The sequence below is a fragment of the Eucyclogobius newberryi genome, unplaced genomic scaffold (genome assembly GCF_026437365.1).
Source record: "Eucyclogobius newberryi isolate DKJ021-1_F unplaced genomic scaffold, fEucNew1.0.hap1 SCAF_6, whole genome shotgun sequence".
NCBI classification, from domain to species: Eukaryota; Metazoa; Chordata; class Actinopteri; order Gobiiformes; family Gobiidae; genus Eucyclogobius; species Eucyclogobius newberryi.
The window spans coordinates 21948968-21964460 of record NW_027316278.1 but is presented as its reverse complement, the minus strand read 5'-3'; the positions used below and the strand labels follow the sequence as shown (position 1 = coordinate 21964460).

Sequence of the window (15493 nt, the reverse complement as noted above, 5' to 3'; positions counted from 1 at the left end):
GCCAACTCGTTGCTATATCCATTTGTAGAAGCAAAAAAGTTTGAGTAGTGGCAGAGCAAGTGAATGGAAAGAAGACACAAGAGATAATCACATGGACTCAGGTTTATAGAGGAACAAAATTAAAAAGGTCTTAGTGGGTAAAATACCTGGGTAACTGGTTTATTGTATTGTAAAGTGACATAATCTGTGTGTAATCCCTGAGCCGTCATGGTCCATAGCAAATGAAAGATTTAATTTAGCCAAATGCTTTGTAGTTGACAGAGTTCAACCTTCTTGTGCCAAGGCGGCATAATGCAGTACTTTTAGAGAAACAGAACAGATTTATTCTAGAGATACACTTTGACACACATCATAGAAGTTAGCATTAGTACAATAGTTGGTCAATTCACTCACAGCTAGTGTTGTCACAATGCTCAAAAGTTCAAACTCAAACTTCATTAAGGAAAAGGCTTGATATTCTGATTTTGAAAACACAATGACAATAACACAATTTTCTAAACAACAGAATCTACTGTCGTTTTCAGCACCCAGTATTAGTAGTTTATAATATTTATCTAATATGTAGACATTTTTGACAACTCTACTCACAGTGGATCAAACAGACCAAGGCCAAAATACATCATTATAAATACTGACCTGAAACAAGCTTAGAAAAATAGATAAGAACATAAATAATAGACCAATATAGTCGTCACCCTTAATGGTACTTCCATTGGGCCTCTAATCCCTTTTTCCTGGGTCCAAGACTGTTAGCACTGAGCTGCAGAGGTGTCACTAGAGGGCAGGAGGCAGGCAAATGTTTGGGGCCCCCAAGTCAGAAAGGAGTCCCATAACCACAACACATTAATGCTTGCTTAATGTGAGTTATTCAAAGCAATTTAAACCTCTTCTTATGCACGAGTTCACGAGACGATTGGGTTTGGCCTCCATTAAGTGGATTAATTATGTCTTTGCACTTCAAACGCTCTAAACACCTATAAATCAGCAGTGAGTTTTAAAATGAATTAACTATAACTGCAAGATTATTACTGTGATTCTAATTTCATGCTTAAGCTTACACATTTTACATTCAATTGTAAAATACAAGAACAATTGTATTTTGCATGGTTTGAGACCAGTGGCCTATAGAAGCCAATGTGAAGACAATAACATGAGACGTTCAGGCTGATGTGGTTTGTTGTTCTGCTGATAGTTTTTACCAATATTTATTTGTGGAATTAGATTAATTATGAACTCACTTATATATTAGATTAAAACACATTGTATTGTTTTGAGTAGGACTACTAGATAAGTGTTGTTAAAACTGGCTCTCGGCCCCCCTGTAAATGATATATGGTACTTGGGGCCCCTAAAGACCCTTTTAACACTGTCTGCTGTAAATCTGCCAAACTATAACTGCTTGCTCCCTTTTACAAAAAAGGACCCTCTTATACTTTGAGGATCTGTGCAAGCTTCTGAAAAACAGCCTTTAGTAAAGCCCTGGCAACGCCCATTCAGCCATGAAATCTTCTTCATTGTTACAGCAGCGAAATACTTCCCGTGTCTACTTTTCAAAATAGTCCCGGGTTGTCAACATGCATACATTTCAAACAAGCTACAAATGTATTTTACTGTGGAAATACACACTTTGTTCTCAGGTAAATGGGTGTCTCCTTTACCTTCTCCATATAAATAACATTGTACGGTATAAAATAAGTGTCAGGCAATTCTCAACACTCATTATAAAACTATTCAGAAAAAGTCTACATTTACAATTTTTTTTTTCAAACTAGAATCATATTTTAGCATCAATTAGTCTGGTAATAGATTTTTGCTAACCCTATAGTATAAAAGGGGCACACACAGTTTCCCTTCAGGCTCTAGGTTAGGGTTCCTTGTGGATGATGGCATCTTTCCGTTTGTTTCCCATGCAGAGCCCGAGGCGTGCAGAGGAAGACTCTGTGTGTTTTGGGTGGGGTATTTAAATATTGAGACATCAAGCAGACAGAGCGAACATGGCACCTAAACTCAAAATTCCTCATCTTGTGCTTAGGCCATTATGTGAACCGCTGTCTGTGTCGTTAATGACACATTAACTCAAAAACATGGATCAGTAAAAATGCCTTTAGCAGTAACCAGCCTTACTTAATATAGACTTTTTTTCTAATCCTACAATGTTGAATATAATATTGTCGATTTTCTAGCCTGAAATGTGTGAAACTCTGGAAAAACATGTGGGAAAAGTTGAAAGAAAAGAATATATTTATACTGTATACTGTGCTACAATTTGCAGCAGTGAATTTTTGTAACAGAAACGTTGTAGAACTTCAATCCTGTTCAGTCTCTGTTTTTTGCAAAGGATTTCTTTCGTAGCAATCATTTGTCTGCGCCACAAAATGAATTCAGAGGGATCGATCATGGTCACAAGCCGTCAGTCTTCAAAGAGAACCAAAAACGTGGTGAAAAGCAAAAACAGCAGACAAACACACACTTGCTAACAGAGGGCCTAAAGCATGAACACAAGACTAGCCACAAAATGTTATAATTACAGATGTTGAGAGCCAAAGCTGTCGAGCCACAGCACTAGCTTCCCACCACAACATTCTTACAATAGAGCATCGGTCTGCTCGCAACCAACTATTGCCAATTATTAACCCACATTGTTCTTTCCCCAAAACCATCTCTTCCGCCCTAAGGAAAAGTGGACAAGCTGATCCGTGACAACCCTCCTGGTACCTGACTCAGCAAGACATATGTAGTTACCGTGACTCTGGTTAAAAGAACTGTACATAGCAGGGAGCAACCCAACAAGGGTGAAAATAAACCCTAGGTGAAATAAGATTCTCCATGGTGAATTGTCATATCTGAGGTTTGGACAACTCCACACTCATGTTTCCTGCTGTTGCAATCACTTAATACGAAAGCCATGTTTTTATTGGATGTTATTCCACCTAATGCAACAAAGTTCAGGTCTATTTTTTGGTTGCTTCAAGAATATTAGTAAAGTAATGACTGTACCTGTCAATTTTTTTCCGCACAACCAGAAAAAGTTAGATCTTATGCCTTCTGAATGTCCCAGTTTTTCACTGGTCATCAATGAGATGTAAAAATCACAAAATGATTATGCAGAATTTGTGAGACTCTTATTGCCACACAAATGCATCTTTTGGGGATAGAATCTTATGTTACTAAATATGTTACAAAATCTGTTTCCTAAATTTGACCCATCATGTCTGTTTTGAGCATCTGGAGTTAAACCCATATATTCAAAATGTCTTACCAGAGTCTGATTGCAGCTGGTCATCTTCTTCCTCTTCATTAAATGACAACATGAATGACTCCTCATAATCCTTAGTCAAGAAACAAGGAACAGAAAATCACACATTTAATAGTATAACAGATGGGAAAAACACGTTTCAGATCATCATCTGTGATACTATGAAAATGGGAAACACACATATTTTTACAAGAAGCTAGTGTTAGACAGAGAGCATTTAGAAGTGAAGGGAAAAGGTGTGGTCAGTTCCCTTATGTTAGCCTGTTATTACCTACAGGAAAACATTTGCGATATTGTGTTAAATGTAAAAACAAATGCCAATTTATCTTACAGTAACTCAAAAATGCATACTTACAAAGATAACCCCAGCCTTTGTTGGAACCAAGTTTCCTTCCTCAATGTCATGATACAGAGCTACAACAAAAAAGAAAAATGTGAATCCAGGTGACAAGTTAATTCACTTACTCTATAAGTCAGATGTTGGCTGGATGTTTATAGACCGCAATTAAATGTAATGTAACAAAAATGTGTGGGTCATGATATTATGTTATTGTTTTAACTCTGTGCCTGCTGCATACTTTTGTTGCAACACCAAAACCTTACAGAGGAGGGCAGTATCTCCTTCACAAAACAACTACTACTACAACTACGTTGCAGCAGAAGAACCCATTGCCTCTACAGCACTATGATAAAAAAAACACATTTATCACAGTTCTCCACACAATAAAAGTATTAAAAAACAATATTTGACAGCTACACCTACATCACTTTCTAGTTATGAGAAATACATTTGATGTGTTACCATTCTCAACAGGATCCACAAGTTGCTCCTTCTCCAAGACAGTTTCCACTTTTTCCCTTCTTAATGCCATTATCTGAGACAGAACAATTTAAGTCAACAAATGAAAATGTGCATTATTTTTGACCCCATAATATCAGTTTTAAACAAGATAAGATAAGATAAGATATTCCTTTATTGTCCCACATGGGGAAATTTCATTGGTGCAACGCAGGTAGATACAGAGGTAGATACAGAAGAACAGATCACTTATAGGAAGTCTGAAAAACACTTTCAGTAGAAGATCTCCTATAAATAAATAAAAACTCCCAATGAGTTCTGAACTGTGTATGATTCACCTCTCTCAGGAGGTCCACATCATGGAGCTTGTCTCGGAGTAGAAGGATGTCTGCATGTCGGCTTTCCTCCGAGCTCCATCTCAGGCTTTGACGAACTGTTAATGTCAGATTTCTTGTATCATGACAGAACCTGAGCAGGCGAGAGTGGTCAGCCCACACCTGGGACAGTCCTGCCGGGGGCGTGGTCAGAGGGTTGGGTGGGCTGCAGGACCAAAACACTACAATCATCTTGTTTGGCTTTAAGCTACATTGATTGTTGTTTTGTCTGTTATTCATACATTTGAAATGCATGTGTTTTATTCTTAAGATTAATAGACCCCACATTGATCCAAAACAATTTAGACCAAAACTTTCTTAAGTTTGTCAGGTTGCTGCTGAGCTTTTTATGTGAACAGACAATAGTTAGCTCTTCAAAGGGCTTAAGAAATTGTAAGAATTCCTCAGTTGACGACACATAGCCAAAGAGTTCTTAATTAGTTTGGCAATCGTGGATTCATTTCTTACTGTGTTAGTAGCTCCAAAAGCTCAGAGTTTCCTCTGGTCTGTGCCAGCTGCAATGGTGTGACCCCCTCCTCGTTGGGCTGGCTGATGGCCATAAGACCCCCAGGCTGACAAAGCAGGAGCTCAGCCAGTCGACACAGACTGAAGCGTACAGCCAAGTGAAGCGGAGACTCTCTCGGGGTGTGCTCTGGAAAACAAATTAAGAATACACTACTGTGTTCATGTAACTATGTAACTGGTAAAACAAAATTAGAATAGAAGATACATGGCAGACATAACCTACATGCCAACATTCTTTTCACTTTTATAGCCTTTACTGTCTCACTAAACCAGTTAGACCATTAGGTCAGTAAAATATCTGCTATTAAACATTATTTATTTTCAAAATTGAAACTTTTCTTCTACTGGTGAGTCTTGAGAGTTAAATCTGACTTGCAAAACTGGTGTTAAATGCCAGTGTACAACATGTTTAAACTATGAATGGTTTAGTATTAGTGCTGAGGCCAGCGGCGATTGAATGGAGCATTTTACTGTATCAGCAGTACACTGATGTCATAAGCAGGGTTATGAGATTAACTGAAGACATTTAGAAGGAGACATGGCCTCAAAACAGACTGCCATAATTGTATTAACCCAAAATCTAGTTTGTTATTTGTGTAGGTGGTTCGACATAAACACTGGACAGATGGGTACAAGCTGCTCTGTGCAGTACCAAACACACACACACACACACACAAACATACTAACACACTAGAGTGATTGAGTTCCCCTTAGGGTTATTTCCAGAAGGAAAGTCTCTAATAACTGCATTACATCCTGCTTGATTAGCTTTGATGAATCCTGCAGAAATACACATATGACCGCGTACACTTCCCATTTCTTGCATGCATGGAAAATAGCACTGATTGCGTGGAACTCGGAGTGGGAGAACAGAGGCTGGATTCAAAAGTTTATCTTCAAGGCTGAGCTATATTTTTGAAAAAAGTTTTATTATGCTCATAAATCTATGGCTGGTAAATGTACTTAAAATATGTATATGTCTTCTTTAATATCAGGGTGGAAAGACCACAAAGATGTACAAGTTTTAACAGTGTATCTGGACAGGTTCTCACCCTCTCCGCTTTGGCTGCCCAGCACATTCCAGCTGTGTGGAATATCCAAGTTGGCCATAGCCAGAGCAATGCAGCGATCCATAGCCCAGCGTGAACTCCCCTGGCCCAGGTTGAAGAAGCTGCAGAGCTCTTCATGATCTGAGGCTCTGAGACAGTGTCCATGGATTATCAGGTGCTCTGCGAGGTCCTATGAAAAGAACAGGCTATTCATGGCTTTCAGTTTCCTGTTTGTAAGCACAATTTTCATTACATTTCACAGTTCAAACTATAAAATAATCAATCAATCAATCAATCAATCCATTTTTTAAATTGTTGTGGCAACGGTGCTGATTTTTTATCACTCTGAGACCCATGGATACAAAGAGTATAACTGTATTGTGTTATCTAAGCTGTGTATATCATCTTTACTGTACCTGAGCATCATCTTGTACATACTCCAGTGAAGCTCCACCGACCCACATCAGGCCTGTGCTTTCAGAGCACAAGTATGCTTGAACAGACACCATTTCGGCCAGGTTATGTCCTACAGAAAAAAGCAGAAGAAAATGATCCTAGCTGTAATGTAATTATTGTCAGATTTAAACGTTACTTACATGTACACGTGTGTTACTGGAATCTATCATCAAACTGACTACTGCATTCACAGAACATATTTTAGAAATGAATGGTTCCATAGAGTTTTAAACCTTTCCTTAGTTGTTTTATAAATAAGTTAAATCCATGCAAAAGTAATTTTCAATCTAAGGAGCTGATCAAAGAACTTACTGGAAAAGTCTTCCCTGAGGATAAAACAATGTCACTAACTTTGAAACTTTTACAACGGTTGTTTTATAAATGCAGAATAAATGCAATTGTATTGTGATTCATCCCACACAAGCATATACAGCATTAATGCACACAAATTATTGTAGTCAAAGAACAGTTCACAGTGTACTGTATAGGGAACAGTGATGGATTACTCTAAGAGGTAATTTTTATGTAGTAGTGATATTATCTGAAATGGCCCAAGTCACTATCTGACTGAGTATCACAGTAACTTGACAATCTTAAAGTAATGATCCTTGGCTGGCTCAAGTGGTAAACACACTTCTAAGTCTCACTTGTAGCTATCAGGCAATTACTTTCTTCTTTTCATCTAGTCAATCAAATCTTTTGGTATGAATATCCTGAATGCAACAATTAGACAGCTTGAAACCTGTGTTGTTTCTATGGAATCCAGTAATGGCAACACATTTGTCAGTGGGTCTGTTCCTACAGGAAGCTGATAAGATTCTGCCTTTCCAGAGCCTCACTCAATGCACATGATTGTGTTTGTGAGTCCAGATGAAACCAGTGATACAAAGACTCGCAGAAATCCTAGTCAATAACAGGGCTGAATCTGCTGCTTGCAAGTGTTTTAATACTTGTATTGGCAGCTGGCGTGTGACACAATATTCTGAGCCCTAGATACAACTCATGTTGGCATAAGATGTTCTCTATAGGGCAAAACGTTTAAGGTCGAGACCCTCAAAACAACCATCAAATCTCAGTACCCCAACTGCAAAATTAAATTGACGACAGTAATAATTTCAAGTGCCAAAACATGTTATACAGTATCAGGTTTAATAATTTATTTAGAAAGTTTATTGTGTTAAAAATCCACCAAAATATACAGCACTGTCATATACTGTATACAAAAAAGATAAGACAGATTCCTCTACCAGAGGCCAGGGAGCTTGAGGGTTCCTTTGCAGTATCTTTGTTGACCAGGGATCTTCTGTAGCCACTCGTCCAGTTTGGAGGTAACTAACCTAAGTGCTCCGATGACCACGGCGCAACTTTAGCCTTCACCTTCCACGCCTTCTACAGTGTTCCTTTTTCCAGATGTTGCCATCACTTGGTATTGCAGTGTCAACCACAACTGCTTTCCTCAGCTATTTATCCACCAGTACAATGTCTGGTTGGTTCGACGTTACCATTCGGTCAAGTTTGTATCTGGAAGTCCCAGAGAATCTTGGCTTGGTCGTTCTCCACCACCTTTGGAGGTGTTTCCCACTTTGGCCTTGGCAGGATTTCGTGATCAGCCACTTCAGTTATATTCCGGTGGTACATCCCATGTCGGGGCTTGTCGTCCCATGATGGTCCCTCCAGCACCTCATCCTCTGTTCCCCAGTGTCTGAGACGTTCACTGAGCACGTCATCTGTAGGAGCCTTGTCCTTGATGTACCTATGGATCTTGGACGTTTCATCCTGGATAGTGGCTCTCACGCTCACTAGTCCACGGGCTCCTTCCTTTAATATAATGTGTGTGTGTGTGTGTGTGTGTGTATATATCAATATCTACATTAAGTTCAGAGGCAGATAAAATAACAAAACTTTAAAACTGTCCTCCTTATGACCATTTTATTTCATGGATTTTATTTAATATTATGAAGGGAATAAATAAACTAAAACACCTTATGTGGAACAGGTGCAACCCACAACGTGTGCACATACCAGGGACTATAAAGCAGAGCATGATATCGCTCTGAGCCCTCGTCACATGGACCAGAGTGGATCCTTCCAGCACCACATAGACTTCAGCATCCTCTGGCACTGAGTCCAGGCCTTCCAGCAGAGCGAACACTTTGGCTTGGCCCTGTTATAAAAAGAAAGATAAGAAGCAAATAAAGAAAGGAACATCCCAACATACTTTTGGAGAAGGCTTTCCCCTAATGCTGTGTATTAAATTTGTGTGAAGTGCCTAAATCCCATAAAGTATTGCTTCTAGGGACGAAATAAAGCATTTGTCTTCAATAAACCGAGGAATGTTTTGTATCAAGAACAAATACCTAATCTGATCCACTGGATTTGTATCGTAAAACGTATGAAGAACATGTTCAATAAATAAGTTACCAAAGTCATATAGCGTAGTAGCTTAGTCTCGGACACTGTGATAGGATAGGTGTAGCTTTATTTATTCACTTACGGTATTTATTTGTTCTAGAAAAATGACTTAGCTGTAAAGTTGTCCTAATAGAGAATTTTTTTTATTATTTTTTTCATGTTGAATATTAAACAAATATAATAAAACCTTGTTGTTTCAGACCCATTTAACACTAGAACACAATAACTGGGAGTTACTAATAATTAACTGAACAGAGCTCAGCAGGTTAAGCTTTAATATGCAAGTCATCAAATCTGACCTGAATAAAAACTAAGTCATCTTGAACAATATTGTCCAAGATTATTCATCAATTAAACATGTTTTCCCTCATATTAAACTATCATGATTTTCTATTATTTTTTCCTGAACATAAATAATACAAACTTTTAATCATCGTAGTAGTAGTCTGAACTCCAAACCCCATGCTTTTACAGAAAACGGACCGACGGTCAAACTCTCAATTAAAAAGCCCTACGCTCAATTAAAACTTTATTAATTCCATAGCCCTAAGTTTTATAAAGCTCTGGAAATCCATTCAAAATGACAGAAGAGTTACATTTTCCATAGTGCCAATAAGTGCAAAATCATAAAAGATCATGTATAATGTTAACACAACCTTTGCTACCTTTACTAAGTACATTTTAGTACATTTAGAGGTTAGACTTGAAGAAAAGAAAAGTGTAATTTGCTTATATCTATCTACATCAATAACCAGCTCAGATTAGTGTAGCAGGTGGTTAACATAGTGTGCAAACCCTCATCCGATTCCCTCAATTAGCTGTGCTCCCTTAGCTCATGACCTGATTTCTGCTCCTGTAAAAAGTGCTTTCCTCATGTTCGCTCTCTATTCATGCACAAATATTGTATTAAGAATAACCCACTTTGTTAGGCTATACGGCAATAGGCTATTTAAACGAAACAAATCTAAACATATAGATATTTGAGTACTGTTCCGCCTTCTTCATATAGCTAAACCTTGGAGAAAAGTGAAATGTATTAAAAGAGAAAACAAATGTAAAACATATGCATAACTGAATCAAATGCTTACTCATTCGCTAGTTTAGCCACTCTACTTTGATAAGAGTGTCATGCAAGTATGGTACGTACACTATAATTTACAGCAAATAATCTTATCAGAACATTCCCTCTTAACAGAAGAGACAAGCCGTCCGCTGATATACTCATGTGCCCTCTATAATTTTAACAAAAGAGCAACTATGCCAGCAGTTAAAACCAGTTAAAAATAATGAATCAAAGTGCAAACATGAGCTACACTTTTATGTATGTATTCAGTTCAACCTTTATTTTCCCAGGAAAACTAAATAAGCCTGGCCAGTGACAACGACGACCAGTAATTTTTTGTATTACTGTTTTACTATGCAGGCAGGGTGATAGTAATCATTTCAATATTTACATACATTAATAATATGAATACTTACATACAGAGGCACTTTCCGTCTGCTCAGCTCCATCAGAGCTCAGCTGCACAGGGACAAAAAGAGTGTAAAATGAAAACAAGACCATTTGATTCCTTGTTATTCTGCCAATCTTTAAGGTCAATCCTGAGCTGTGAAACTTAACCTTGCGCCAAATAGCAGAGGTCCACAGACAAGACAATCTTCTGATCAAAATGAAATGAGTTTGTGATGTACAGAAGCACACACTGCACTTATGTAATCACATATTAAAGCCAATTAACTTTGGGGCAGTGTTGTTCAGATCTGTTCTCATTCAGAGAAGAAATCTGAAATAATTACTAGCCCTACATTTTTAGGTCAGATGATTTCACATTCCTCATAAATAAAAGCCAACAGTCTGCACTCCAACTTCTAAAAAAATGTAAACAGTGTCACAAAAACCCTACAGGTTGGGGCAAAATGCATGATGGTCCCTTACCTAAACCCCGCTGTGACAACGGCTCCTGAGCGACATGTGAGGCACTGACAGATACAAGTTTAGGGCGACGCGAAGAGAAAGGAGTGAACCGTGGATGGAGTGAGCAGGCAGCATCCTCCCTCTGCTTCTGCAAACCCAAACCCATCACGACCCTCCCTCTGCTTTACGACCTGTGGAGGCTCCTGCGCCCCCTAGAGGATGGAGAAATAACACCATGTAAAAGCGGGACGCGCGTGTTCCATTTAACGTTATGAATGAGAAAGGGATTGAAATATAGAATGATCCTGAAAGCCAGTGCACTCAAAAAGTATTGATTTCTTGAGAAAATATATGATCAGAATCAGTTTTCTCTGTTTTCACTTTTCGTACAACTCAAATGACAAAGAAGTGAGACATTTTGTAAATAAGTGGCACGAGGAACAGGGGCCTAGATGGCTGTGCAGGACAACCAAAAGAGGGTGAAGTGGTGATCCTAACAATGTGGCCACTTGCTGTCTATACTGTTGATATAAAATAAACCTGAGAGTCTAATATTGCATTTATTCAATTGAAGGCGTTTTAACACTAAATAAAATATAAAAAAAAATATTCATACAGTGAACATACTGTGCAGGTCAGATCTGTGAACAGGCTTGCCTTTCCACAGACCTGACATACAAATTGAACTTGTTACGTCAGTTGAGTGTTTCCATGGAGATAGGCACGTTTAATGCCATACTTGGAACATTCGAGACAAGCAGGTGGCAGAATCCTAGTGCACTCAATATTTTACAACCCAACTTTGTAATATTTCTACTGGCTCTTAATCTATTTTTACAATGATTTAAATTCTTGTTTTTAAATATCTACATGAAAGAGCAGCTGCCCAACACTCCAGCACACACTAATCCTAACCCTCAAGTTGACCCATCAATCTTTACTCGTCCTCAAAACAAAGGAAAACTAGATGAAAACTGCTGCTGGTCCTAAGTCTGGAATAAACTCCCTTTGCGCTCTAATCACTTTCTCTTTATTTCATAAACACCTTTTCACCTTGAGTTTTAAACCCTGTTGGAGATGTTGACTTAAGTTTTTAAATGCATCGTGTTTGTTTAGTCAGTTTCCCATTACCTTTGCGCATGTGTATTAAGCAACTTTGGAGTTTTGAAACTCTTCAGCGTGATCATCAAAAAAAGATTATCCATTTCAACTTGCACAAGTCAATTAGAGCTACATTGTATTTTAATAGATTATAAAACATTTGTATAATGAAATCACCGACACACTGTGCAATTAATTTAATTTCATTCCATTTAAACAATACAATATTAAAACATTACAATTGTATCAAAACACAAAGTTCTGCTTGATGTTCTATTCCCTATACAGATGTGTCCAGTTGGTGAAAGGCACTGTAAATCTCACATTCATGGAGCTTGAATTTGAGGTGGAACAGTAGTACCATTTTGTCTGCTGATACTGGAGCTCGGTACCTCCTTTTTAGGAAGAGCGCAAGCAAACATTGAATCGAGCATGCCAAGCACTTCCAGGAGATCTTGCTGATAATCGATCTCTTTCTCCAGTAGATTTTGCAAACGCATCAGCTGGCCATCTATGACAGAAGACTGACCAATGACAGACCGATAGATGTCCAGGATCATTTCAGCCGCTGTTATAAGGACAGGTGAAAATCTGTGGTCCACCAAGTGCCTACGTTACAAAAAAGAATCAGTGAGAAGAATATAGACTTAACATTGCTAAATGACAAATCCTTACCCAATGAGGAAACTAAGTAGATGGGAAAGCCCCTGTTCGTCTCTTCCAGCTAAAGCATTCTGCAACTTCCCCCTTCGATCCAATTCCTTTATAACAGCTACAGTGATATCTGGCTTTCTTGTTCTTGTATATGCCTAAATTGTACATATGTAAATTGAGGAAAAATGGCTTGTCAGACAATTTACTTTTCTTTTTTCAGCTTTAAAATGTACCGGTTGTACAGTAATCCCTTACCAACAAAGCTGTATCCAATGCCTTAGACATGTTAAATCTCTTCAGCTGCGTGTCATATTTCGCCATGTACTCTTTTGCTTGCTTTCGAACAAGATAGTCATCCTGAAAGAGCAAAATAAATTCAAAGCTTGAACAAAAAGAACTCTAGAATATCGCAATTTCTTGATTCGTCACTTGCCTGTTTGGGTACGTAGTTCTTTCCTTTCACAAAAACACGGTACGATGGACGTCTTCTCTGCTGACCCTCCTTAGAGTCTTCAGGACTTTTTCTGTGCTTGATGCTTAGGATACCATTGGTCATGCCCACCACAACAGACTCATCATTTGGCTGAAAAGTTTGATTTTTTTTGGGCCGGAAAACCCCCCCAAAAAGATATACATTAGAAATGATACATGAAAGGGTTTATCAGATGCTTCCAAATACAGACGACTATGCTTTACAACACTAATTATTATTGAAATCTGTAGATAATATGTGTAGAATTGTGTTTGTCAGAGTCTTGAGATCATCATAAAATCAGTCGATGGATCACTCAAGATATCATCATTTTGTATCGTAATTTACCAGTTGAAAGTGTGAACTTTAGTGTAAAGAAACTAAATACATCTCATGTATTATCCATCAAATGCTAACATCTACTTTATAAACACTGAATAACAAATACTTACAGCTAAGCCAAGACTAAGGATGGAGGCAGCATAGTCGAAATTGTGAACAACTTTATATGTTGTTGTATTGTACACCTTGACGTGCCTGTAAAACAGTTATTATAGAATTAACATTTTTGTCACATTAATGATTACAGCGTACTTCACCTGTCCAGTGAACCAGAGAGCAGTCTTTGTCCATTACTGCTGAGGCATAAGCATGTCACAGTTTTGTGGTGATTTTTTAAAGAGACAAGGGGCTGACCAGCCTTTAGGAGATCCCAAACTTTAACATAGCGACCACCTTCGAAAACAAAGAGCAATATTAAAGCAACAAGGTAGAGTTGTCGTGTTTGTAAAACTAACTGTTACAATTCTGAAACCTGCAATGATAAGCACATAAATGCAGTACATACATACTTAATCCTGCCTGTATTCAATAAATAGTGGCCAGTTCTTGCAAACCGCATTACTGAGAATTGACATTCAAGCAAGTCAAGGTTATAAGCTTACCTGCTGAAACAAGGAGTCCTTCTGAAGGATAAAGGAGGAGACTTTCCACTGGTTGGCCATGATCCATGGAAAGCACGCTCTTCTCTGCTCTAGTATCAAAAACCTTCAGTGTATGGTCATATGACCCTGGAATAACAAATAATTTCACTTTTACAGGTCAAAAAAAGGACATAATCAATGTAAAGTAACTGTACCGTTTCTCACCAGTTATAAAAAGATTGCTGTTAAGTTTGCTTGTGATGCCACAGCGGATATAGTCTGTGTGTTCTTGATAAGACAAAAGCTCAGTGGAATTTGGGATGTCCCAAAGCCGACAGGTGTAGTCGTCTGATCCTGTGAGGATCTGATATCGGTCAGAAGTAAAATCTGTGACATGCACTGCCCTGAAAAAAAAAATGCATTATTAAAACAACCTAGGCATCAAGTAGATTATTGTGTAATAATCTAACGTTTTACATATTTGTAGAAACCTACTTTGTGTGCCCTTTGAACATTCGGAGTGCCACTTTCCCGCCGACGTCAAAAAGACGCACCACAGAGTCCTCACATCCAGCGACTAGAAGCTGGCCATCTGACCTAAACCTTCCACTGTATGCATTGTCCTTGAATTTAGTAAATGTCTTTACTGGCTCTTGAGAAAACGGTCCATAAATGTGAATCTAAAACAAGAAAACAATTTAAACATTATCATGGCCAATTTGTGATGTTACAGAAAAGCTTTGCTTACCCTGGTGAAAGCTGTCACTGCAAAATTATATGGTGACACTGGAGAGAAATCTATATTTGTGATAGCTCCAAACTCTTTTATCTGAATTGGGGGCTACAAACAGACCAAACATCTATATGAGAACTGATCATTGGCAGCACAAATATCCACTAGTACTTCTATACAAACCTTGTAGTCTTTCCAGTAGAGCGTCTCTTGTGTGACTTTCTCTCCAAGCTTGGGATACACTGGTATTTTTGTGGGTTTAAATGAGGACATCGTTGTTGTTTGATTACACACACGTAATATGGTTGAACTGATGAGGATTACACTCCCAAAATGAGGAAGCTGGAAAGAGAAAATTGGAAAAACTACTCAGAAACTAGATGTTTGACCCACTGTGTAACTATCAGGACATTGTCTTATTTATTCAGATTAACAGATAAAATTAAATATTCACCTACCAATAGATATATACACATACAAAATAGGTGCTATTCAAAGACTATGGGCAAAACTAACATCAGAATTCATAACAGGACCACGAGCACACGTCTTTACCACGAGCAGTCTTGCCCACTATTTACTTGCATGTTTAAGAGTCACAATTACAAAACATACTTACGTATAAAACGACGGTCTTCGTGAAACGTATTAAAGATGTTTGAGCATGTTTCTATAACAACAGATCCACATTTTAGCGAGTTGTCACGTTGCCTCTTTGCTTCTCACCGGAGGCCGCCATTACTGCTGCAGTGAGGGGGCCACTTCCGGGGAGTTGACCAAAAAGAAAAAGAAAACTTAAATAAAGTTGTCAATACATACCAGAC

The 15493-nt window shown here is 38.2% G+C and overlaps 2 protein-coding genes across 2 annotated transcripts in view; both read right to left on the bottom strand.

Annotated features, from left to right (window-relative positions):
* LOC140346523 (rho guanine nucleotide exchange factor 28-like) overlaps window positions 1-10409 on the bottom strand; it is a 30980-nt gene extending 20571 nt beyond the window's left edge. Inside the window, exons 1-9 of the mRNA XM_072432634.1 lie at window positions 10351-10409; window positions 8482-8623; window positions 6420-6529; window positions 6007-6193; window positions 4898-5081; window positions 4394-4595; window positions 4059-4131; window positions 3612-3670; window positions 3260-3329 (exon numbers count right to left, since the gene is read on the bottom strand). Coding sequence (XP_072288735.1) covers window positions 3260-3329; window positions 3612-3670; window positions 4059-4131; window positions 4394-4595; window positions 4898-5081; window positions 6007-6193; window positions 6420-6529; window positions 8482-8623; window positions 10351-10383 — 1060 coding nt within the window. The 5' untranslated portion in view covers window positions 10384-10409. The remainder of the gene's footprint in view (window positions 1-3259; window positions 3330-3611; window positions 3671-4058; window positions 4132-4393; window positions 4596-4897; window positions 5082-6006; window positions 6194-6419; window positions 6530-8481; window positions 8624-10350) is intronic.
* A 1715-nt stretch (window positions 10410-12124) lies between these two features.
* Window positions 12125-15424, bottom strand: utp15 (UTP15 small subunit processome component). Its single transcript, XM_072433370.1, has 12 exons — window positions 15289-15424; window positions 14853-15011; window positions 14685-14777; window positions 14432-14616; window positions 14162-14340; window positions 13958-14083; window positions 13613-13748; window positions 13466-13550; window positions 12975-13124; window positions 12797-12898; window positions 12563-12696; window positions 12125-12496 (listed from the first exon to the last, which is right to left on the bottom strand). The coding sequence occupies exons 2-12, from the start codon at window positions 14940-14942 to the stop codon at window positions 12214-12216; spliced, it is 1563 nt and encodes a 520-aa protein (XP_072289471.1). The 5' UTR covers window positions 14943-15011; window positions 15289-15424; the 3' UTR covers window positions 12125-12213.
* Window positions 15425-15493: the final 69 nt, after the last annotated feature.